Source organism: Cyprinus carpio, chromosome B2 (genome assembly GCF_018340385.1).
Source record: "Cyprinus carpio isolate SPL01 chromosome B2, ASM1834038v1, whole genome shotgun sequence".
NCBI classification, from domain to species: domain Eukaryota; kingdom Metazoa; phylum Chordata; class Actinopteri; order Cypriniformes; family Cyprinidae; genus Cyprinus; species Cyprinus carpio.
In genome coordinates this window covers 14,219,937-14,246,185 of record NC_056598.1, presented here as the reverse complement: position 1 = coordinate 14,246,185, position 26,249 = coordinate 14,219,937, and the positions used below count along the sequence as shown (strand labels likewise).

Sequence of the window (26,249 nt, the reverse complement as noted above, 5' to 3'; positions counted from 1 at the left end):
ATTTGCTTGGACCCCACAGAAAAGAAGACTTTCATTCTCTAGTTTGTAGCCACAACAGCAGTTTTCTTCACCACTGAATAGCTGCTATGCAGGTCTGCAGGTTGTTTCTGTGAAGGCAGCAAAGTTTCACTGGTTGGCCCTTATCAGCCACTTTCACATGACTGACGAGTGCGTTGTCAGTTGCAGTCATGTTAGGGTATATTTGTGCACACACCCTTGAAGCAGAAAACAGAGCAACTCATTGTCAAGGCCTATTTTTCTTAAACCAATGCATACATATTTTTTTTAGAAGAATGTGGCTAATCAATACTCAAGAGTTCTGTGCAAAAATATGGTGTCCACCAAACTTCCATGCAGCTTTAGTGATAGCCTTTCCGGAGAAACAGGAGCGATGCAGTTATTTTAAGCTTTAATTCCTATCCAGTCCTAATGGTTCCTGAATGGAGTGATTGTAGCACACATTTCCTTTGAGGCTAGAAACGTCAGGAGGGGGTGGGGCAGGGAATTGGGCTGGGGTTGAGGAATGCCACATTGCGTTTAGCCTTTTGTTCCCTTCACTTTGGGCAGTCTCAGATGACTCTGACACGGCAAACAATCACCGCCCTCTCATCATTCACAGGTAAAATGAGAAGGGCAGTTAGCACAAACAGGAAGCACCAGCTCAAAGCTCTGTGGCAAGCCAGAACAGCCCGTAGCTCCTCGAGGGAGGAGTTGTGTACAGCTCCTTATTTGGTTGAGAGTGATCACATGAGCTGCCGCGTCTGAACAACAGTTGTGAAGTCAGAGAACTTAGAACTCTGGCAAGCCCAGGAGACTTGAAGTGAGACAGATAAAAAAAAAAGACTCACGGAATATAACACTGAGCACATGGTTTGAGGGAAAATGCCCACAAACTTCACAGTGGTGCCGGTGGAGGACACCCCTATATCAAATCCAGACTATGATGAAGCGATAAATAAAGAAGAGAACAAGGAGGAGACGTGCACAGCAGCGGGACCCAACTCAGGTGAGAGCTTTCTGTGAAAAAAAAAAATAAAAATCTGCCTGGACATGTGCAAACAGAAGAGGAGACCTTTAAATGCTTATTGTGCAAGGCTTTGGTTTTCTTAAAAGCGTCTGTTTACAGTAAGCGCATCCTCAGAAGCAAATGTGAGCCATGTTCACTGCCATGTGTTTGTGAAATCATCTTCCATGGAGTGTAAACAATTGGTGGTTTCCTGGTGCCTTTTTCCCCCCTTCATTTTCCTGTTTGTCTTTTACTCTGACGTCTTTCACTGTTTCTCTTTAGATCACTTAATCTGTTGCTGCACTTTTTTTGTGTAGAAAAAGAACTTCTGTTCTGGACGTTCTGAACTTTCTTTTGTGGAGTCCATTCAAATTTAAAGGGACAGTTCACCCAAAATTGAAAATTCTGTCATCGTTTACTCACCCTCAGGTTTCAAACCTGTATGAATTTCTTTCTTCTTCTGAACACAGAAAAGGGCATTTTGAAGAATATTGGTAAACAAACAGTTTCTGACCTCCGTAGAATCTTTTCCTTACTATAGAAGTCAATAGCTGCTTGGTTACCAATATTCTTCAAAATATCTTCTGTGTTTAGCAGAAGAAACTAATTCATAGGTCTGATACAACATGAGAGTGAGTAAATGACACAATCTGAATAAGGACTAAATCGATGTCAGTTCATTCATTAGGCATTTTAAGTTGCATCAGGATTCTTGTCGTGTAACTTGTTGCTTGTTTTATCTTTGTTTACATCAAATGAGGAAGTTGTGCTTGCTGGTTGATGTTCCTTCATTTTCTGATTTGACACACTATTTGAACAGGCGTGATCATCTTAAAGTTTATCGTTATCCATTCACATAAGCAGGGCCGTGCACAGACATTTTGAGGGGCAGTGGCCCAAACCAAAAAAAGGGGCACAAGGAGGGTGGGTGCTTGTTAATACAAATTATCCAGTTGTTACAAATTTACAATTAAAAGAGAAGATAGCACATTCTGTAATTATTGACTTTATTGTAGATGTTTTGATAAAAGTGGGCTCTCCCTCACTCTCTGAGCCTGCTTCTGTCTCATCTTCAATAGAAGTAGGGTAAGTGGAGCCTGTGTGTAAGATGACCCACTCCTGCATCTTGGCAACTGTACATTTTTACTGTCATGTGACAATGTATTTTGGAAGTGTATTTTGGATGTATTTCTTTTTTTTTTTTTTTTAGTTTCCCTTATAGAATGTGGTATCCTGTCAGCAATGTTTGTGGGCTCTTTTGATTACTATCAGTTTAAGTTCTGGCAGTGTTGCCAGATATTGTTATGAAAACAAATAAAAATAAATAAAATTTCTTTCCACCTGTAGTCAATAATGGCCAACAAACTCTGTTTAGTCTGTTTTTAGGAAGGCTACAACTTTGGTGTTCCACATATTGTTTCAGAAACAATTAAATGTTGAAATTTAAACTTAATTTGGTTGGTTTTATGTTGTTAAAGTTAACTTTAAGAAAATAAATATGACTGTCTGTAAAAGGAAATTATTAACTTCGTTTTAAATTATTATTTATTTCACATGGGTTCGAATCAGATTCGGTCTGATTGCTAGAAATTTTATTTAGGCTATTTATTTATTTATTTTTGTCTACAAATTGTGCCAACAACAGCACATTTGGTGTTATCTATATTAGATCTGATCAGGTACAATAATTTGATTAGAAATTCTAATTCTAAGAACATGGATATTTTGTACAACACTTTTAGAAGGCCGAGAGGGGCACCTTATCCCATGAGGGCAAAGGGGCAGTGGCTCTAGCCACCGGGGCACCCCACTGTGTACGGCCCTGCACATAAGAGTTGCATGATCCAGAAGTTTTCTTTTATGTGTGTTAATGTGTGTACAGGGGTGTGTAGCAGAGCTTGTTGCTCACCATGCTGGAATTAGTCCTCATCCTTTTAACTGGCCTATTTAAAACTTTCCATGACAAAAATACGTTTAATTGTGCTGTTTCCCTTTTAAGATGAAATGCTGCTTGTGAAAAAACCTTCCTGTGGCTGTAAAGGCATTTTGTGTAGGCATCAGATGAACATTTAACTCTATAAAGCCCTACTGTAGAGTACATGAATTTCCTATAAATTAACAAGGCCAGAACTTTGACGAAAAACCTGCTCTACATGCCTCCTGCCCTCTGATTAATAGTTCATACATACAACTATAAAAATGTCCTATTCAGTTAATCTTTTTAACATGAAAACTTCATAAAAATATAATGATTTTTAAAAAGTAAACAGAAGAATAAATTGTGTCATTTTTATTATATCATGATTTACTGGACTGAAAAAACTTGGTTTTACTTGATTATCCATACATCATTTTATATGAAAAATCATGTTAAAATGCAAGTATCAAATATGTTACATAAGGCGTATGGGGGACATTTATCTCTCAATCATCATTGCATTGCCAAAATACAGAGATCATAAAACTAAGCATTTAACACCATCTTGTGTTTTTAGGAGATCTAGAATGAAAACTAATTTACGTGAGAAGCTGTCAGAATTTCATATTATCTTTTGGCCACATAAATAACATTTGCACTGTATTGCATACTTTTGCTCAGTTTTGGCATCTGAATAATACTAATGTTGTTTTTTTTTGTATTACTTCATTATACATATATCATAAATATATCAATGGAATAAATTACACTTTAAAATGTATATATAATTTTTTTTTATTAGTAGTAATATTTGGCCAAATCTCTTTTACAATCAGGTCTTTATACATTAAATGCATGCCAACTGAGCTTTCCCAAAACATCACAAATTAGTCCCTTTGGGATTTCATTGTTTAAATACAAAATTAGCTGTGTACAGAATGATAAACACCGCTTTCAAACCACACAGAGGGAATTCTCAGGAAAAGGATGTTTCGGAAACCTTGAAAGCTTTTAATGAACCTCCTCTGTTATTGTTCTGTTTTCACTGCGGAAAGAGACCTTAAATTAGACCCAATGGCAGCACAGGCCTAATACAGCTAATACAACTTTCTCAGTCTGTCTAACAGCAGCAATATACCTGTACCTCAATGCAGCACCGAGTCCAGTCTTACAACTTCACAGAAGTTTGTTTGATTGTCACTGCTTAAAAACTACCAAATATAAATCATTTTAATTTACACATCAATATTAAGTTAAATATAAATCTTTAAATGTTTATCATCATAATCATATTATATACCCACTTCAGTAATTTCACACTGGACACACATTTCTTAAGTTTCAATTTGAAATGTTTCTGAAATTACACACATGAGGTGTACAGTAGCATGCCGATGTACTGGATTTCAGTTTTTCTTTCTGCACATATTCTCTTTCGCCCGACTAACTGGTTTTGAATAAGCCTTGACTGTAATCCCACCTCCCCTCTTTGAGTTGATAAGAAGTCATTCAAGACTCGCACTCAGTCAGTGATCCAGTACAGAGGGGTTAAGAAATACAGGATAGAGCCAGTCTGGTGCTGTTTTTGAACCTCAGAGAGGACAAAACAGACTGGAGGGCAGGGAGAGGCTGATATCACCTACATTAAGCATGTATTGGAATAAAAACTGAGTGAAGAAGAGAGAGAAAGAGACAATCAGACATGAGAGGTACGAGGACAACTGCTGGAACACAGAGACAGGCTGCTTTCCTTCACATGGACCACCGTCCTTTTTGACAAAACTAAGGAGTTTGTCTAGAAGTCTTGCAACGAGTCGAGAAGACTAAGTAAAGACTAACTGTGGTTCAACAGACAGACTGGCATTAGAGCAGACAGTACAGAAATTTCCTGAGGTACTGCGTTCTTACTGCTCAGACCATCAGAGACGTTCATGCCTTTGTCTCCCTCTCAGCATGGAATGTGAAGAAGGCTTGAATGTAGAGACATTAGGTGAGTCAGAATCTCATTTATATGGATCACCAAAAGTTCATTACAATGGCAAGAGTAAGCTGATTTTAAATCATCTTGTAATTAATGTTGAGCATTTGAAATTTCACATACTGGAAAAATGCTTGTTTGACCTATATAAAGCCTATACATTGGTAATGTTTCACTTTTTTACTGTCAACATATGTTTCATACATTAAGGCAGAGGTGTGCAGTAGGCATATCACAGATATGCTGTTGTGAAGGTTTAAGAAGATATAAACAGATTAAAACATTAAAAACCATATCATGAGCCATAGTTTGAGGCAACACAGGTTGAGTGTCTTCTGGACAGACAAAAAATGATCTGGATGATCTCTTTGTATTTTATCGTCTCAAACATATTTTAGAAAAATATCTCATGCTTGTTTGCTGCAAATATTGGTTTGGTGCATGCAAACAATCATGGCATATTAAACAATATACTGGCATTAAACACTTTTTGAGTTATTTCAAAGATGACAACATGAACATTAATTATTTCAACAGTATGAAAGTGTTCAATTACATTTGAATTTGAGTGATGTGGAAAATGTGAGTTTTGTAATGTTTTCCCAAGACAAGAACAAACATGTCTTGTCAAGTTGAGTTAACACTTTCACTTTTATTATTTTTTTGTACTTGTACACCTTATGTCTGGTCCAAAGCTAACAACACTGAGAAAAAAAAACAAATGAAGCTCTAATTTAGACTAAATACACTACATGCATTTTGCAGAGATTTTCAACCTGATTTGCAGTTTAAAGAAGTTGCTGAATGTTAGAGAATGTCACAGACTCAGACTGTGTTCATCCAGCCACAGGATCTCAAAAATTCCTGATATTTTGAGCAGATTTTAGAATGTTTGTTATAAAACGGATAGTTCCAGTCCTTGATTCTGATTGGTTGAGCCGTGTTCTAAGCTGTTGTAAATTACACTATGAACATACACCTTTGTTTACCTTTGTGTGTTGCTCGGCAACCACTTTGTTGGAACCAGAACTGTTTCTGAGGAACTACATTCTTTGGTGGAAGAATACTGTTATTTATTTATATCATTACACTTTATTTACTCTGTTTTATTCTGTGAACCTTACTACATACGTTGAATAACAGTTTTATAAAAGCAATAAGCCCCGTGAAGCCATGGTTTTCAGTGAATTTATCACAGCTAAGGAGGTTTTACGCACGACGCAAAGTGCCCCTTAGCTGTTATAAATTCACTGTAAACCTCGGCTTCTTGGGGCATATTGCTTTATTTTCATTTGTTATGCATCTTCTAACAATGAGGTGCATGTTTCTGGGTGAGTTTGTTGTGTTTGGAGTTTTTAAAAATGGTGCAGCCTATTCCATCCTTTAAACTAAAAATCAACCTGTCTCTGATTTAAACTGTAATAGTGTTTTCTCTTATTTTCCAGGTGAAGAGACTCCCAGAGAAACCAGCTCTTTAATCAGTACAGATCATGATGACAGCATCTATGGCAAGAATATGGCTCTCTATGAGGTAGGCTAACAAACTGCTTAAAACCAACCCTTTCATCTTTGTGCATCAGCTAGCACTGTTTGAGAACATTGTTCAAATGAAATACTTCACCTTATTTATATAGTGTCTTTAAATTACAATATTAAATAATTTGGCTGCTCCATGTCTTTACTCAGGATGAGATGGACAGCACACCGATGGTGTCATCTCTCCTCAACAAACTGGCCAACTACACCAACATAACCCAGGGGGCCCTCGAGCACGAGGAGGCGGAGAGTGAGGATGGGATTCAGAGGGTCACCGTGAATGTGAGTCTCCAAACTGACTCGCACAGAGATGGTTAAAAGACTCTCATACACGCATTGAATTCACAGCTTACATTTTGCTTCTATCTCAGTTTGTCCTACATAACTGAAATGTTTTCGTTTTATGTGTCAATCTGTTTGAAGGGCCCACAGATGGGCACATTTATAGGTGTGTTCCTGCCCTGCATGCAGAACATTCTGGGTGTGATTCTTTTCCTGCGGCTCACATGGATAGTGGGTACCGCGGGAATCATGGAGGCCCTTGCTATCGTCTTCATGTGCTGTTCTTGCGTGAGTTTTTTCCATTTTCAATTGAAAAACACTTTTTTTGTACTCACTAACCTAGTGTATCCAGGTGGAAAAACAAACATGAAACCATTTCTTCAGTCACTTAATAAACAAATGCCTTTTTGACAGTTTTGGCACACAAAGAAATGAGAAACTTGACATGGCCAAAAGTATGTCAACTCAACACTTCCTTATAATTATCAGATTTGGCTTGAATAATTATTGGATTCCAGTGACAAATCTTGATTCTATACATTGACATTCTAGACAACTATGCGCTTCAGACTTTGTGCCAACAGTTTCATGAGAATGCTGAAATTGAGAACATTTTGAAGTCAGGTGCGAAAGAACTTTATTAGACTAAAGTCTGGTACTGTGTTTTTTATTTATTTATTTTAATAAAAACTAATAGGACTGCAATAAACAATTTTTTTCTGTTGTAATTCAATTTTTTAAGTAAAATCATATTTTTAGTATTTTTTTCTTTTAAACACAGTATAGTATAAAACTCGAAATCTTTGAGTGTGTAAAAAAAATCTGTCTTCCAAACCATGCCTTTACCTAAATACACAATTTATATTTTAGAGCTGTCAGAATGAATTTCACAAGAAACTAAGTAATTCCCCCATGCGTGCCAAGACATATCCGTACAAAGAGAAAAGTTTCAGCTGTGGGTAGCAGGAAGCTGACAGTTTGTTGTCAATCACAGAGAAAAACTGATCGTGGATCATTCAATATGGCAAAACTTTGGGGGAGTCACTGGTTGTAAAAACAACAACAACAGCAACAAAAATGGTTATTTGTTCATTTGCTTTGCTAAGATTGTACACTGGTACGTCAAAGCACATTCATCCACACAGGTGGTAAACATTTTTAAAAGCTACAGTTTGAACATTAACTTTGGCAGCCCTGAAATAATGAAAGTAAAACTGGAAAGCTCTGTAACAATTAAAACTAAAGGTGAATTCTAACAAAAAAAATGAAGTAAATTGAGGTACCATATGAGGTATTCTTTTAGCCTTTTTGATCATATATTTTCAACTTGCATTTAACAAAATATTTATCTGTTTTACATCCGTCTTTTTTCTTATCTCTAGACCATGCTGACTGCAATTTCAATGAGTGCGATTGCGACTAATGGTGTAGTGCCTGGTATGATTTCAATCTGCTATGTCACTCTTTTATATATTATTTTTATTATTATTGATTCCATAATTGTTTTTAAGTCAACGTGATTCTCTTTTCTTTCCACTTTAGCTGGTGGTTCATACTACATGATCTCCAGAGCATTAGGTCCAGAGTTTGGAGGAGCAGTGGGTTTGTGTGTCTACCTGGGCACCACATTTGCAGGTTCTATGTACATACTAGGAACCATGGAAATTTTTTTGGTAAGTTAAAACTTACAGACCAACATTAACAATTTCTTGCAAACAGTCGTTCAGCACTACAGAAGAGCTTGTGTCAGCACTGAACTAACACGAGTCAGCAGATTCTATCATTAACTTAGCTTTTTATTGCCCTTGACATAACCTCAAAAATCACATTAACTTATGCATCCTCAGTATGATAACAATAACCCTTTCTCTCTTTTCACACCCTGTTACAGACATACATAATGCCAAATGCTGCTGTGTTTGAAGCAAAGAGTAGAGAGCCAACTGGAATGCAAAATAACATGCGCATTTATGGGACATTCTGTTTAGTTATCATGACTCTGGTAGTGTTTGTTGGAGTGAAATATGTCAACAAGATGGCTTTGGTCTTCCTGTCCTGCGTAATGCTGTCAATTATGGCCATCTATGCAGGGGTCATCCAATCTGCCATCAAGCCTCCCAATTCTCAGTGAGTAGTGCTGTGATTTTTTTTTTTTACATTGACATAAAACATTATTCTGCGTTCAAGTGTACAAATTATTATGTCTCATATTTAAGTCGGAAACATGACATGGAATAAGTCTTAAAAACATTATATTGTTCACATTATATTTTGAACAATAAACCCAAATAACTACATGTGAATTCAAAATGATGAAAAAGAATTAAAAAGCAGCACAGTGGAGGGCAAAATTATTCCACTAACAGGAAGCAATGCAACAAATTCTCATGATGCCCATGATGTTATATATGAATTATATACGATTAAATTATATAGGATTCTGGCCTGGGCTACCTGGCGTGACATTACAACAAAACTGCATCTGCAAGTTTCTGGACAATTCATTTTTTTTTTTTTTTTTTTATTGTCATTTATTTATATATTTATTTAAATGGGTCTAGAAAAGCCTACGGCTTAGGATTTGATTAAAATATGCTACAGCTTAATTTACAATGTTTAAAAGTGAACGATATATTGAATATGATGGAGCATATTATTTGCACACAATTTCATTTCTGGTCTCTTTTGTACATCAAGGCATCGAGTTTGTCTGCTAGGCAACCGCACCTTGCAAAATTCCAGGTTTGACAAGTGTGAAAAAACAGAGCTCATCAACAACGTGACCACCCCCACCCAACTATGGAAGCTTTTTTGTAAAGGTGGCATTGAAAATGCAACATGTGATGAATACTTCACCCATAACAATTTAACAGAGATTCAAGCTGTTCGTGGCTTGCTCAGCGGGGTCATATCAGGTGAATACTCAAATAAAATGACACACCAAGCTATACAAATCTCATTTAACTTCAAATTAGTTGAACACCACAATATTTCTTGATGATAACAAATTGAAATAGTCAGTTTGTTTATTTTATAACTTGATGCATATAGGTTGCATAGGTCAATTTAGGTTGCTCAGTGTTTTACTATGTGTTAATGTTTCTCCTAGATAACATGTGGGGCCACTATGGACAATACAGGGATATAGTGAGTCCAGAACGAGCTTCAGATAAATCTGATGAAAGTCATTATGTCCTCCATGACGTCACTACCTTTTTCACCCTTCTGGTTGGAATCTACTTTCCTTCAGTTACAGGTATTTTAAACCTGTATAACTTTCTTTTTTCTGCAGAAAGGTGGATTTTTGCAGTACTGGTGAATTTCAGTATGATTAAAATGAATGTGGGATTTTCAAGCTCCAAAATGACAAAAATCACCATATTATTACATTATTATTAACAACTCTACAGTCACATGAAGCATGGAAAAGTGACTGGAAGGCCAACATTTTCATTTAAATCTGCCTGGTTTCATAGTATTTTATAAGCTTTACATAAATAAATAATATTTTTATTTTTTGTCAATTAGGTGCTTTTATTTTTTTTTACTCACGTGAAATTGTAGCAAAAATGTCAGTGCTCTAACAAGAGCTATTAGCTGAATACATAAATGACAATTGCTGTTGAACACAAATAAATGCATAAACAATTCAAACTCAGAACAGAAACAGAAAATGGATGTAATGAAGCTCAAGTTCCTTTTCAATCTTTACAATACTCTAGTATGCCTAAGTCCATATTTTGAGTGGCAGATTGTAGGGTGTGACAGTGTCTGAAGTATACAATTTAGTTTATAGTTAAAGTGTGTCTTTTCCACTTGTTTATGTAAAAACAATAATGTTTATGAAAGCCAAAAGTAGCAAAAACGTGAGCAGTATATGAGCTCTTCCCCATGTTACTTGTGCTTCCATGTATTTTTAGTTTTTTTATACTGTTTTGGCTACAAATGACTAAAGACAGAACTTTTTTACCTTCTTCGCTTACAAACGATAGGATTCATCTGCAGGTTTGGTTTCAGTGGATTGTGGGTAAATATTCACTTCACTGAGTGCTCTTTTTGTTCATTTATTTCAGGTTTTATAGAGAGAGAAACCTCTTCAAATGATTCAAAGTGTGATTGATCCGTGCGATTCAAGAACATTTTTCTAACCCATTTGGCCGATTATCATTTCTAACCCACTTGGCCGATTCTGTGTTACATTGTGTAAAATATTATTGATGTATTGAAAGACATTGTGCCTAATACATCAAATAGCTTTATTACTAAAAAAAAAACCTGTGTGGTTTAAAAACGAACAACAGTGCTGAAAAGTTCAGTTAAACTATTTGCTGTGGGAAACGTGTTTTAAAAGAAATGCATTGAATGTTTTTTCTCTGATTTTCAAAGGAATCATGGCAGGGTCGAACAGGTCTGGAGATCTTAGAGACCCTCAGAGGTCCATTCCCACTGGTACCATTATGGCTATTGCAACCACCTCCATTATCTGTATCTTTTTCTGCAAAAAAAAAAAAGAATCCTCTAGGAAAAGAATTTAAAGCAGTTAGTTTTGTAAACAATTTTATAATGAATTATTTGACAAGTCCGATGAATACCTTAATTCTGCAAAACAGATCTTTCCTGTGTGGTGTTATTTGGCGCATGTATTGAAGGTGTGGTACTGCGAGACAAGTAAGTGCTGTTTGGTAATAAAAGTGGTTTACAAAAATGCTTGCTAAATCAGTTAAGAACTTCAGATAAGACCTGCAGTCAGAGTTTTAATGTATTATTCCTGTTTTTGCATGCTTGCTTTTGTAAAAGGTATGGCAAGTCAGTTAATGGGACTCTTGCTGTTGCAACACTAGCTTGGCCATCTTCGTGGGTGATTGTGATTGGCTCATTTTTCTCCTGTTGTGGGGCGGGGCTACAGAGCCTCACCGGTGCTCCCAGGATCCTTCAGGCTATCGCTCGAGATGGGATCATGCCATTCTTACAGGTAACAACATGACATGCCTTCCCTTTGTGATCTTTTATTTGGTAAAGGCACATTTATATGTCCTGAGGCACATGTGTGTTTGAATTGTTTTTACTTACAAAAAATATATAGAAAGAAAGAAATGAAAGTTCGCAAAGCACTTGAAAAAAATTGTCTTGACTATGAAGACTAACATGTCCTACTTCTTACTGGTAGGTGTTTGGTCATAGCAAATCTAATGGTGAGCCAACCTGGGCCTTACTCCTAACTGCAGCAATCTGTGAGATTGGGATCCTCATTGGTTCCCTGGATCATGTTGCTCCCATCCTCTCAATGTGAGTGTGTTCCCCTTGCTTTCACATCTTTACTTTGTGACATAACTAGACCCAGACGGAATCTTTTTTCTTCTACTTTGACTGATTTAGGGGGTAAAATCTGTTAAATTTAAACTTTTAAAATGTCAACAATGTAAAATTGCATTGAATTACTCATTGCGTGACTAATTTAAGTGCTTAAATATATTTGAGATGCAATCACACAATGACATACGACTTAATGGCATTAAAGTTTACAGTGTTACACACTATTGCTCAAAAATAAATTTTTCAGCTTCTAAACAAATTGTAACAATAGATATTTTATAATGAGCATATTTACAGTTAAACCATTTTTAACACATTTCATTATTTTTAAAAACATTTATCATTTATGAATATTATAAAATGTGTGTCAGTGAAATTTTGTACTATGTGCCTGGACTGTATATGTATAGTCATCACATTCCGTGTTATTTAAATATCAGAGATACTATTATAGTTTTAGTTAATAGTTTGAATTTAAATCATTGTCTGTTTTATTATAAATTTTGCTAAAGCTTTACTAATTTTGTTGTGTGAATTTTTTTGTGTGTGTGTTATTTTTTAAGAGTTCTATGTACACTACCAGTCAAAAGTTTTTGAACAGTAAGGTTTTTAATGTTTTTTTAAATTAAAAAAATATTTGAATTACTTTTACTGTCACACTACGCTGTGGGAGGAATGAGAGAGAAACGTGGAGTACAAGCAAAAAGTCTTTAATCCAGGAATCACAGGGATAATCCACAATGGGAACACAGAACATCCAACAAGTAGAACCGACAGAGACAGACTGCACAGACTAGGATTTTAATACAGGGGATGATTAGGGAAACACAGGTGTATGGGATGACTAATCAAAACTAATTAACAAAACGAGGACAGGAACATGACCAAATAAGGAAACAGAAACGGGCAAACATGACACAGACAGTCCATGATCCTGACATTTACTATTTAAAATAAAAGTTTCCTATTTGAATATATTTTAAAATGTAATTAATGGCTTTGATTTCAAAGCTGAGTTTTATTATTATTATTATTACTATGTTGAAAACAGCTGAGTATAGTTTTGCAGGTTTTTTGGATGAATAGAAAGTTCAGAAGAACATAATAATTATAAATGTCTTTATCATCACTTTTGATCAATTTAAAGCATCCTCGCTAAATAAAAGTATTCATTTCTATAATCACCCCCCCCCCCCCAAAAAAAAAAAAAAAACTGACTCCAAGGTTTTGAATGGTATAGGGTATAATGTTACAAAAGCTTTTTATTTCCGATAAATTCTGGTCTTTGGATCTTTCTATTCATCAGAGAATCCTGAAAAAAATTACTCAACTGTTTCAGATATTTATAATAATAATCAGTGTTTTTTTTAACCCGCAAATAAGCATATTAGAATGATTTCTGAAGACTGGCTTTGATCACAGGAATAAATTGCATTTTAAAATATATTCAAATAGAAAGCAGTTATTTTAAATAGTAAAAAAATATCACAATATTACTGCTTTTGCTGTATTTTGATCAAATAAATGCAGGCTTGGTGAGCAGAAGAGAATTATTTAAAAACATTAAAAATCTACCGGTTCAAAAACCTTTGACTGGTAGTGTAGTGTTTATCAATTTTTAATTCAGTTTTAGATTTAGTTATTTTGGTCAATTTTAGTATAAGTTAAACTAAATGAAAACAATCAGTTAACAAAGTTCAATTAACAATTTTTTTTTTTTTTACTTTTTAACTATAAAAGCCCTGCTTCCAATTTCTACTTTGCAGGTTTTTCTTGATGTGTTACCTTTTTGTAAACTTGGCCTGTGCTGTCCAAACACTTCTACGCACCCCAAACTGGAGGCCAAGATTCAAGTTCTACCACTGGTAAGTAACACTTTATGATTATTAGAGCAACAAGTCAAGTCACCTTTATTTATACAGCACTTTATACAATACAGATTGCTTCAAAGCAGCTTTATAAGGATAAATGGGAAAATAATGATTCAAAAGTGCAAACAGAGATTAATTCTGCTATTAAGCAGCTCTAAGAAAAACAGTAGTCTTTGTTCAAGTCAGTTCAGTGTTGATTCAGTTCCATTCAATAACTGTGTAAAGATCATCAGTTATGAAATTGGATCAATTCAGCTTTAAAGCAGTCCTGTAGAAAACAGTGATGTCAATATTTCAGTTCATAAACATAGTCACGATATTAAGTGTGTCTTAACTAGTGTGACCAACAACTACCTTTTTGAAACTGCATTTAAAAAGTTATGACCAGCCTTGAAGAAAAAAAGAAATTACTAACTTTTTAAGACTAGTCTTAAAAAGTTTATGCAACCGGCCCAATTTGTACACAACAATGTCAGTACAGTCAATTCAACAATAAAAGCAACAGTGGCAAGGAACCCAAACACCATTGGTAACAAAAATGGAGAAAAAAAAACCTTGGCGAAAACCAGGCTCAGTCGAGTAGCCAGTTTTCCTAAACTAGCAACAGCTTTGTTGGAAGGGCACGTTTTGTTGTCCTACATGCTTACAAATTCATGCTGTTGCATAGACATTGGTTTTTCATTAACCAAACAAGTGTAGTGTAATACCTATTAGTCCCTTCTGCATGTAAATTGAGGTAAAATGGACCAGTCTGAGTTAATGTTTGATTGTGTGAATTACCATTAAATGCACCATTGGATTTGTTTAAATGTCTGCAGGTCCCTCTCTTTTCTTGGGATGAGCCTGAGTCTGTCCCTCATGTTTGTCTCATCTTGGTACTATGCTTTTGTTGTCATACTGTTTTCTGGATGCATCTACAAGTACATTGAATACAGAGGGTAAGCAAGTGTCCATCATATTCATAGTGTTTTAAAGCAAAAAGTTCTATATTAACTCCCCATTTTATTTCCCCTCAGGGCAGAGAAGGAATGGGGAGATGGGATTCGAGGATTATCCCTTAATGCAGCTCAATATGCCCTAATAAAATTGGAGGAGGCGCCACCTCACACCAAGAACTGGAGGTGAGCATCCAGAAGAACCCAGTGCTGTATAAGCTTCTTCATACTTGACAGAATCTAAGGCAAATATTTCAAATGTAACTCATCTTCCAGACCTCAGCTGCTGGTGCTCCTGAAGTTGGACTCTGACTTGGGGGTAAAACATCCATGTCTGCTCTCCTTTACCTCACAGCTGAAGGCTGGGAAAGGCCTGACCATCGTCTGCTCAGTGCTGGAGGGCACCTACATGGCTCGCGAGGCAGATGCGAAGCTCTCTGAAAAGGTAAAGTCATACAGTTAAAGCCAAGCTTCTTTGTCTTTAATAGCAAAGCCAATTAGTTTTTGGCTTTGACAACTCAATAGCATTCTTCGAGGTTATTGTGTATTCCAGGGTTTCCCAAACAGTGGTTCATAAACGAAACACACGGTGCATTATTAAATGATCAATTATATATTTTTTATTTTACAGTATAATTGTAATTTACAACTATAATGAATATCTGTCTCGATTGGTATAATTAGAGTTAAAACATACCTCTGCTACTAATAATGATAATAATAATAAACATGTCAATGTGTTGTTAAATGTTTTTAAATATTAATTTAAAATCTCAGGGCAAAAACATTTGGGAACCCCTGGCACATTCTCTAATCCAGTAAAAAAAAAAATATCCAATTTTAGGTATAGTTTTTTCACCTTGCCCTTCAGAACAGCTTACAGCCATAAGAAAATAATAAATGCACCACCAAATGTTGAGGTTTTTCATTGTGTATACTGTATTTACAGCAGAAAAAACACTTAACTGTAGTTTGCTCAGAGTGAAAGTCCTTGTAATAAGTTATGGCTTATGGTGGCATTGTATGACAGTCACAAAACAAATTTTAATCTACACTGTAGTCAGTTTTTTGTCGTTTTGTTAAATAAAGTTCAGGGGTTAGTAGTGATTACATATAGACATTTGTTGCCTTTCTAACAGCATTTGTACACATCTCAGCTTATGTCAGCTCCAGTACATATTGTATTTACAATACTTATATCCAGCTGAAAATTATTCAACATTATGTTAACTTACTAACATTTACCTTGTTTTTTTCTTCTTCTTCTTTTTCACAGAATATCAAAGCGGCCATGGCAAAGGAGAAAACGAAGGGTTTCTGTCATGTGGTGGTGTCCTCTAACCAGCGGGATGGTTTCTCTCACCTGATCCAGTCTGCAGGCCTGGGTGGCATGAAACACAATTCAGTGCTGATGGCCTGGCCTGCCAACTGGAAACAAGCCGAGAGCTCCCTCTCCTGGAAGAACTTCATCGGTGCGCATGTGACATTTTCTGATGCTAAGCTACAATGAGGTCATGGATTATCAATGAAGATTATAATGCTTAAGACTGTAGTTGAGCTTTATTTTGAGTAAACTTTTGTAGGCTTTAGATCTCAAAGTTCCAAAAATGCTGCAATATTACAATAATTCCACATCATTTTAGATCCAAAATGTATTTGTGGCTAATGGTGCAGTACAGTAAATATCAATAAGTTTGACATAATAGCGAAAACTAAAATGATTTGTCCCAAAGAAACCATCAGAGAGACAACAGCTGCCCACCAGGCCCTGTTAGTGGCAAAAAACATCGACAAATTTCCCACAAACCAGGACCGGTTAGATGAGGGTACCATTGATGTCTGGTGGATTGTCCATGATGGTGGTCTACTCATGCTCCTTCCGTTCCTGCTCCGCCAGCACAAGGTAACGCAATGTCTGATACAGAAAACTGATCTTTTTTTACCAGTAGTTATCAGAGTGCTTTTCTCTCCCTGAAATCATATAGGTTTGGAGAAGGTGTAAGATGAGGATCTTCACAGTGGCTCAGATGGATGACAACAGCATCCAGATGAAGAAAGACCTACAGATGTTCTTGTACCATCTGCGTCTTGATGCAAAGGTGGAAGTTGTGGAAATGGTGAGATACAATTTTTATCTGCATTAACTTAAAATCAGTTATAATGGTTTAATAATAAATCTTTATAATTAATTTTCATTTTAATAAATTAATCACATTTTGATAAATAAAAGATATGTATAGTATAGTATGTGTGGTGAAATGCTTGCAAGATACTGGAATTTAACTTTTAATTATTTCTATTTCTTTGTAGCATGCAGGTGATATTTCGGCCTTCACCTATGAGAAGACCCTTGTGATGGAGCAACGCTCTCAGATGCTGAAGCAGATGCAGCTTTCTAAGACAGAGCGAGAGAGAGAGGTAATATTTCTCCAGCAATCCATTCTTTTCTTTTTTTGCTGACTGGTTACCATGGGACTGTATGGGGTATAAATCAATGTGTTTGCAGTCAATACACTTTCCAGTTTCAAGGCATTGTTAGTGCTCTGTTTTACATGAGGCCTCTTCCTCCTACTTAACAATTTTGGATTATTTGCTATGTGGCGACTGCCAGATTCAAAGCATCTCAGATGAATCCCGGAATTCCATCAGGAGGAAGCCCTTAGGAGAGAAACCAACTCAAAGCAACAAGTTTCAAGTGCCAACTATAATTCTGGACGAGGAGGTAGCTCAGGGGTTTACCTCTTACCAATCCTATATGTTTACTCTCTGTCAACGCTACTAGCACCAGATAACCATCCTGTCCACCTCTCCTGAACCATTCCATCCAAACTAGCTCTTTTCCACTGTGGCTGGTGCCTGAGCTGGAGCCGGTGACTTGGGAGATGTGGAAGTGGTCCTCTTGTTTGAGACCAAGATTTTTGTGTGTAAAAGCGTGGACACCATCTCTGACACAAGCCCCTGTGGAAAAGCAGTAATCCCTTCACATTGTGAGACATGACAGAGCCACAGCTTTCACCAGTGGCTGCTTTTTGCAACTATAATTCTGCTATGGTTTTCACCTCATAAATTTGACAATTCCTTATTATTTAGCAATAAGCATAACATGGCAATGGAATAACTGTGGCTCTGAAAATGTCATAGTTTCATTTGTACAGCATGTCTGCATGTCTCGATACTGAGTTTTGAGTGAAAACGTTTGCAACTCCACTAATTATTCTACTTTATTTTAAGATTGTTTATTTAATTAAACTACGCTACCATTCAAAAGTTTGGGGTTTTTAATAAGTTTAATAAGTTTTTAAAAAATGTTAGCCTGAATGCACTGTAAGTCGCTTTGGATAAAAGCATCTGCTAAATGCATAAATGTGAATGTAAGTCTCTTATGCTCACCAAATACAGTAAAAATGCAAAATGTTTTCTACTTGAATATATTTTAAAATGTAATGTATTCCTGTGATGCAAAGCTGCATTTTCAGCATCATTACTCCAGTCTTCAGCATCACATGATCTTTCAGAAATCATTCTAATATGCCAAATTAGTGCTCACGAAACATCTTAATTACCAATGCTGATAATATAATAAAAAACAAAATAATGAAAAATAAAATTGATATTATTATTATTTATGGTGGCTTTTAACAAAAATAACTAATTCTTATATTTATTAACATTTGATTATTTTTTTATTTTTAAACACTGAATTATTATAATTTTTTTTTCAGAATTCTTAGATGAATATGTTCAAAACAGAAGAAAGACATTATGGAACATTATAGATCTCTTTTAATATCACTTGTGATCTATTTAGTGCATCCTTTCTGATTAGAAGTATTAATTTCTTCTTATACTGACACCAAACTTTTGAACAGTAGTGTATTTATTGGTTTACTTTTGTTTTATGTATTGAAGAGTTTTTGGTTATTTACTCCACGGTAGTCTAGTTACTAATCCATAGTTTGTGGATATCGCAACAATCCCACAACATTCATTCCCTGCTGAAAAGATCAGCATTAACTGATGTGCTGGTGGTAGCTTATCCAGTAAGGCTTCCCTGGTCAACCACCTTGATTAGCAAGCACACCAAACCAGCATAAACCAGCCTGGACCACCAAGGAAATTTCCTTGGCCCCAGCTGATCTTTTCAGCGGGTCTTTTAACAAAGTTTGTCTATCTAGGTCCTGCCAGTCTGTTATCCATCGGCATTTTCAGTGAACATTAATGGGGTTTGTTGTTGTAAACAGAGTGTGTCTTGCTCTTTCAGGCTCAGCTGATTCATGACAGGAACACTAAGTCACATGCCACTCTGAACGACAAGGCCACGCCAACTTCTGACCGGGTCCATATGACCTGGACTAAAGAGAAGCTGATTAGTGAGAGAAACCGCCATCGGGAGGCTCACATGACTGTCCGGGACATCTTCAATATGAAACCGTAAGTTCAATAAAGACCGTTAATCAATAAAGTCAATTTTGCAGTTCATCTGAATCAGTTTTATCATGTTTTAAAATAAAAAAAGTTGGCTTTTTTCATGCTAAGACATTTTGTTTTGTCCTTCCAGAGAGTGGGAGAATCTGTAAGTTTCTTTGAATCTTGTGCAAGTGGTTTGTGTGCTTAAGAGTCTGTATTAGTTGCCTGGTCTGTGTTACAGTAATAGATATAAACAGGATGTGTTGCATGTGTGTCACACTAAACATGTGGCATGAATTGGTGTGTGTCTCTGTGTGTGGCCTGCTTGAGTCAGTGTGAGTCACAGTCACGGCATGAGTCAGCATGAAGCATTGTGACATAGATGTTTCTGTTTGCATGTGTTTCAACACTAACTTTGTGCTTGCTTGAGATGGTATGTATTATTTTTAGTGCTTAGCTCCAGATTATTGGCCATTAGTTTTATTAATTAAGAGTGTAACACGTTTTTATGTTGTGTTTTGTTTATTGATGCTGTTTACATCTGTTTCTGGCTATTAACGCATACTTAACATTTAACATATGGATGAATTGTACATTAATTTTACATTTCACTCATTTAGGGCTGTAGGAATAATTCAGGCTTATCTGTTTTCTAGCAAAGTAGATGGTTCTTTTTATGTAATCCTTTGCAAAGATAAGGATTTAAGAAATATCAGAAGAAAATTCTAAAGAAGTAAAAAATATCTATATTTTTAAATCACATCTCTGTCACTTAACCTTGAATCCTGCACTGTCTTTAAGAATGTAAGAATATAAGTCCTTAAGATATAGATATCAGCCTTTGAGCAATGGATCCCCGTCATGTTTCAAAGCATTTTTAAGGAAATACAATAAAATATATTCACTCATTTCATAATGTAGTAAACAATCAAGTATCAGGGTTCCCACGGGTCCTTGAAATCCTTGAAAGTTTGTGAATCTGAAAAAAAAAAATTTCAAGGCCCTGGAAAGTTTTTGAAAATAAGCATACATTGACACAGGTCCTTGAAAGAGCTTGAATTTATTTTGTGCAAGAGGTTTTAGGGAAAAAATTTCACATTATTCCCTCTTGTCCGCTAATGTGTTACTTCGCCAACACTTCGTGGCCTACTGACTAGCTTGCTTGATTCACATTAGTTACGTACATTTACCCATTACATTAAGTGTTTCCCATGTGAGGTACTTTGTGTTGTACATTGCCATGACGTTAGAGTGTCCATATTTCCTCTTTTTCCCAGACATGTCCTCTTTTTGGATCAAAAAAAAATTTCTGAATTGCCCAAAATGTCGGGGATTCTGCTTTTGCTTTCTACAGTCGCCAATGATTGTGTGCGTTTTTGCATTAGAGCGCTGCAATGGACTGTTTTCTTAATCCTGCTCCCACTGAATTTCTGATCATTATTGCACGCTCCCGTGATTTTTGTGTCCAGCCCCGCCCGCTCCCGCAAACATTCTAATATTGCTTAATTTTCATGTATCAGGGAGCATCTGTCAATATGCAGAGTATTTAAATCTCTTTTGAATGAGTGCTCGCTGTTCATTTTCACTTCTGTTTACGCGATCATGCACACTCTGTGTAAAGATAACAGATATTTGTCATTAAGCTCAGGATCTGTTGAGCAGCAAATCCTCCTGCATGGTCTCTCAGCCATCTCTCTCTCCTCAACCCATGATCAGTCAAATTTGACACCTGCAGCTCGTGTTGAATGCAGGGTTGCCAAGTCTGCGTTTTTTTTTTTACCTATGGCTACTTTTAAACTGTTAATGGGTTAATTTTCCCCCGTGGGTTAAAGGTTTGAAATGTTGCTTAAATTACATTTGACTGAAATGCTTGTATTGAAACATTTTGCATTCTGCCTATGATAAAACTGTGCTAGATGTTAAGTTTTGTGAAGGAGGGTTACTGGTAAGGAAGCTTATGATCAATGGTTATGATCAATATGCATAACAGTAACTGTAAAAAAAATTATTTTAAGAATGGAAATGACATTTTCAGTTTTGATATTTGGGATATGATCATTGCACTACTTTGGGCACTACTTTAACCACCAACCAACCACACCCCAGCCCCCCCGCACCCACTGTCCTCTTTTTGGAAAACTAAAATATGATCACCCTACATGACGTTCATGCACGCACAAAACTACAAGGATGGTACCTCAACGTTTCACAGACACACCGTGAAATTAATGTTGAATTGCTTTGCTTGTTAAGATAATGTAAACCCATGAGGCAAGAAAAACTTAAACGCATATTCATATATCTTAAAACTTCCAGTTACATGAGCCTAAGCTCTTTACAATAAAATCCATCCAAAAGTTAATATCAGATAATTTTAGAATACAGTATAGGATGTACTGAATATTCTTCAGTTTTATGCAAAACAGAAATACAACAAATAGAATATCAGATCTCTGTCATGGCCAAAAATAAATGCAAAAAAAGAAGCTTTTTTGCATAGTTGTGTTTGAGACATGAAAACTGTTACAATGTATTTTACAAGATTCGATTCAATTAAATTCAAGTTTATTTGTATAGCGCTTTTAACAATACAAATCATTTGCAAAGCAACTTTACAGAAAATTAAGTTTCTACAATATTTAGTAGTAGCTTATCAGTGGTGACTGTCAGTTTATGTGCATATGGCAGAAATGTACGGAAAAATCAAATAAAGACGTAATCAAACAGACGATGAACACTATTAACAGCAATTATTATATGATGGAATCAAACTTATAGCAAAATTTGGTAGTTCTGTATGTTGCTTCAGGGTTAGCATCATCTGAGGTTCTCTGAGGGGTTGGCATCATCTCTTCTCAGGTGTTCTGGATCCAGACTGAAGCTTGTGTAAATCCGTGGCAAAACAGAGAAACCAATAGAGACATAATTAGCGTAGCTGCTGTTCCAACCAAGTAAAATTAATTCGTTTAACCCAAGCTAAAGAATAATAATGCGCATTTGATCAGATATAACTACAGTCCAAAATTATGAGATGCATTATTTGAATGCTTGGCCAAAGAGATGTGTTTTTAATCTAGATTTAAACAGAGAAAGTGTGTCTGAATATAGATAACATGATGTAACCTTGCTCTCACTTGAAATGTGTCCCCACATCAAATCCTTTAATTTGAGGGTATTGGACCTGGGAAGTCCTTGAATTTGAAGTTAATCAAGGTGTGGGAACCCTGAAGTATGAATCTCTACTAAAGCTGCAGTACATTACTAGTTAATTCTTCAAACATACACTACTAACTACAAACATACACTAATATTGAAATGTTTGGAGTCAGTAAGATTTTTTTTTAAAAGTAATGAATACTGTTGTTCAGCAAGAAGCATTAAACTGATCAAAACTAATAGTAAAAACTTTCCCGTTATAAAAAAAAAAATCTATTTTATATAAATGCTTTGTTCAAATAAATGCAAAACAAAAACGTTGTTCATCAGTTTTGAAGGGAGAAAAAACATGGTTTCATCGTGTGTGTGTGTGTGTGTCTGTGTGTGTGTGTGTATGTGTGTGTGTATTGAGCAAAATTCAACTTTGCCATCACAGGAATCAATTACACTTTAAATTTATATATTTTTAAAAACATTTATTTAAGATGGCAATAATATTTCTGAGTATTACAGTTTTTCTATATTTTTGATCGAATAAATGCAGCCTTGGTGAGAGACTTCTTTCAAAACCATTTTAAAAAATGTACTTACTCCACATGTGTTAATGTATGTAAAAATATATAATGGTAAGATATTTTATGATTTCTTTTTGATCTTAAGAAATCTTCTGGCCTAATGCTCACCATTAAAAATGTAACTGACGGTGATGACATCATTTAAATACTAAATTGTGATTGATCTTCTACTTTGCATTCATGATCATATTCAGTTATTTATGATTTTTCATATATTACGTACAACTGATATACTATTGTTCATGTTTCCCAAAGTTCTAACCGCTAAGTCTTAATGCTAAATGTGAATGACTGAATTTTTCACAGGGATCAGACTAACGTGAGAAGAATGCACACTGCAGTCAAGCTGAATGAGGTTGTAGTCAAAAAATCCAAGGGAGCCAAACTGGTGCTGCTGAATATGCCAGGACCACCCAAAAACAAGGGCGGAGATGAGAATTGTATCCTTTCATCAGCTGAATGCAGACAGTTGCATGTCTGCTTAAAAAGGGGCTGTGATACGTAATGGAAAGAATCTTGATAACATGGTCTGTCATTTTCTTTCAGACTTCGAGCTTAATTCGTAGTGAGTTACAGCTTAAATGTCACCTTCATGTACAGCAGTTCTCCAAACTTCTCCTTCACTCTGAGGTCAGACATGGAGTTCTTGGAGGTCCTCACAGAGGGATTGGAACGGGTGCTGCTGGTCCGAGGTAGCAGCAGGGAGGTCATCACCATTTACTCATAGCATCATGCAGAGACAGACACTGAGGAGAATATTTCTACGAGGAGAGATTGTCCAAAGCTGCACAGATACTGTACAGATGGACTCAGGACAGGCAAAAGCACTCCAGCTGCAGGCCAGCACACACATTTGAGGATCCAAGAGGATTCTTCTCATTTTCTTTTCACTTAGAATTTTAATACCAAACACATTTTAATACCAAGTTTAAACAGGGTCCTTTGATGTGATCTTTAATAATCATTAAAAAAAAAAAAAAAACAGGCCAAAGACTTAGATTTATCCCATAAGGCTTGAAGAGTGACATCAGCTGTTGCATTGCTGAGTCATATGACTACATAGGACAGTGTTTGAATCATTAAAGTGCTTGTAATTTATATGTATTAAATGGATATATTTTTGTATCTAATCATGTTCCTCTGCTGAGCTTTATACAGTGATGTTAGTCCGATTCATAAGATTTTTGTTTCGATATCAGTATTGCTCACTTTGCAGTATGTGTAAAATCATGATTATGTCACCAGCCAAATCATATGGTTGAAGCCTGTTAGTATATTTTTTAATACTATTTTTTAATACTATTTTTTTATGTTAAATATGTAGCATTTTTGCAGTCATCAAGTTTCCATCCAGTTTTTGTGCTATGTTATCGACAAAGAGAGTATGCGTTAAAAAAAACTTGCAAAAATTGCTGTCTACAGCCTAGACTTTTACAGATAAAATGGTGTGTGTGATGATGTCATCCCTTAAAAAAATGAGTTGTCGCATAAGTTTTGGTGTATCGCAAAAAAAATGCCCTTGAGCCGTTTCTATACATTATTTCACCTACTGCGTAATTATATATTATCTTCATCCATTTGAAACAAAACTTTATTATATAGCCTATTATTAAATTGTATAGGACTGTATAAAATTGTTTTTAACAAGTGTCATGAGTTTTTTTTTTTTTTTTTTTAAGGCTACTTTGTTATAGACTATTTAGATGCTTGATCATCAAGCATTATTCATAAATAGGTGCAGTTGTATTAGTCTGTCATTATTTTTCTGATGAACTTTTAGAAGAAATGTTCATTTCCGTTATTTATTTCTCCTAACCAACAACCGACGGTCGTTAAGCCATAATTAACCGACAAGATTGTTAAATTACAATTAAATTAAATTTGAATTAATACGTGGATGTAAACCTAAATTTGTTTTCATGGGATTCATTTTATACACACAAAAAGCAGGATTGACATGGTCATGTCACACACATACAGTGCTTCTGTGAATGGAGAATAACATAATAAAGCTATATATAAGCTATATATAAAAGAAATAAATAGGCCTATATGCTAAATATATTTTTCTAAATGATAAATTAACAAAACAAAAAAAAACTGCAACATTAAGCAGCCTAAATACAGAATTTCGGGTAATTTTTGTGATGCACTCTTGAGAAAGAGGCATCCTGTTTGTTTCCTTAATTTTACAAAAGCACAATGTTTTGTATTTATTGTAAATGTACACAAATAAAGGAATATTTAGAATAGTTTTGGCAGAAGTTGAAAATATGCTTGTTCGACTTCATGCGGCGCCGCAAAGATCGTCTGCCGCCTGTTTCTTGACAAAAAGTGTTTCCAAACTATTTTGAAGTATTGATATAGAATTATTAGCTAAAGTTAAACGGAAACAGATAATATCGACACATGAGAAATTGTATCGATAAATGGAATTCCATCAGCTATATTGGTAAAAAATTTTAAGTGCTAAAAAAATTTCCGTACAAAATCCTTGGATGGAAACCTGGCTACTGATGCTTTATAAGAACCATTTTAGGTAGAACTGTGAAAAGGTTCCATGGATGTTAATGGTTCTTCATGTTTCTTAATAAAAATCTTAATAAAGATTTTTGAAGATTTTTTTAATTTTAAAGAGTGTAAGTCCATCATAAAGGTAAATTAAGTGTTCATAGAGATCTTTTATATAATTACACTCCTAATTGGAAAAAGTGTAAATAAAATATATAGTGACTGAATTGTTTATAGCTGACTATTTTCTGAAATTTTTTTTAATCAACAAACATGGACCTTATAATCTTGCATGAAACTGCAGACAGGCCTGTTGCACAACGCACACCCTCCTCTGTAGAGGGAGATGAACACAAACCATTACTTCCACATGCTTGTGTGCGTGCGTGGTGTGTGTGTGTTACTGATACGCAAAAACAGTAATACAAACATTAACAAATAAAAAGGATAGACAATAACAACAAAATAAAAATATTAAAAGTTGTTAAATACATTACAAACAAAACAAAAATGTGAAACTTACATGTCATTAAAGATAGGAAAACAGTTACAAACAGATTCTTTTTTTTTTTTTAAGCTTTATGTTTTTAAAGCCTTTTTGTTCTTAGACAATTGGATCAATGAAAGGTATTGCTTAAATTCTTTCATGAAAACAAAAGAGAGTTCTGGAGTTTGAATATTTGCATCTATGAATGTGGAATTTTGCAAGCAGCAAAATCAGATTCACTTCATACATTTTTAGACTGTTCTTAATCAGTAAA

General features: G+C 35.4%; 1 protein-coding gene across 5 annotated transcripts; it reads left to right on the top strand.

Annotated features, from left to right (window-relative positions):
- The first annotated feature begins 671 nt into the window (after positions 1 to 671).
- slc12a7a (solute carrier family 12 member 7a) lies at positions 672 to 25,713 on the top strand. 5 transcript variants are annotated; one of them, XM_042718205.1, is made up of 26 exons: positions 672 to 1,006; positions 6,348 to 6,433; positions 6,589 to 6,720; positions 6,862 to 7,008; positions 8,103 to 8,157; positions 8,263 to 8,393; positions 8,612 to 8,847; positions 9,418 to 9,635; positions 9,830 to 9,976; positions 11,107 to 11,205; positions 11,331 to 11,388; positions 11,518 to 11,692; positions 11,888 to 12,006; positions 13,800 to 13,898; positions 14,723 to 14,842; positions 14,921 to 15,025; positions 15,116 to 15,284; positions 16,116 to 16,311; positions 16,573 to 16,742; positions 16,825 to 16,956; positions 17,150 to 17,257; positions 17,451 to 17,561; positions 19,101 to 19,270; positions 19,398 to 19,412; positions 23,284 to 23,417; positions 23,613 to 25,713. In XM_042718205.1, the coding sequence occupies exons 1-26, from the start codon at positions 883 to 885 to the stop codon at positions 23,702 to 23,704; spliced, it is 3,348 nt and encodes a 1,115-aa protein (XP_042574139.1). In that variant the 5' UTR covers positions 672 to 882; the 3' UTR covers positions 23,705 to 25,713. The 5 variants fall into 5 exon arrangements, with proteins under 5 accessions (XP_042574139.1, XP_042574140.1, XP_042574142.1 ...); XM_042718207.1 differs by lacking the exon at positions 672 to 1,006 and adding an exon at positions 3,477 to 4,914; XM_042718206.1 differs by lacking the exon at positions 19,398 to 19,412.
- Positions 25,714 to 26,249: the final 536 nt, after the last annotated feature.

Bases quoted from the DNA above. Each gene is read 5' to 3' on its own strand.
- slc12a7a (XM_042718205.1), top strand. From the start codon at position 883: ATGCCCACAAACTTCACAGTGGTGCCGGTGGAGGACACCCCTATATCA. The intron at 1,007-6,347 runs GTGAGAGCTTTC...CTTATTTTCCAG, and splicing joins AGCAGCGGGACCCAACTCAG to GTGAAGAGACTCCCAGAGAA. The intron at 11,206-11,330 runs GTATCTTTTTCT...TCTGCAAAACAG, and splicing joins TGCAACCACCTCCATTATCT to ATCTTTCCTGTGTGGTGTTA.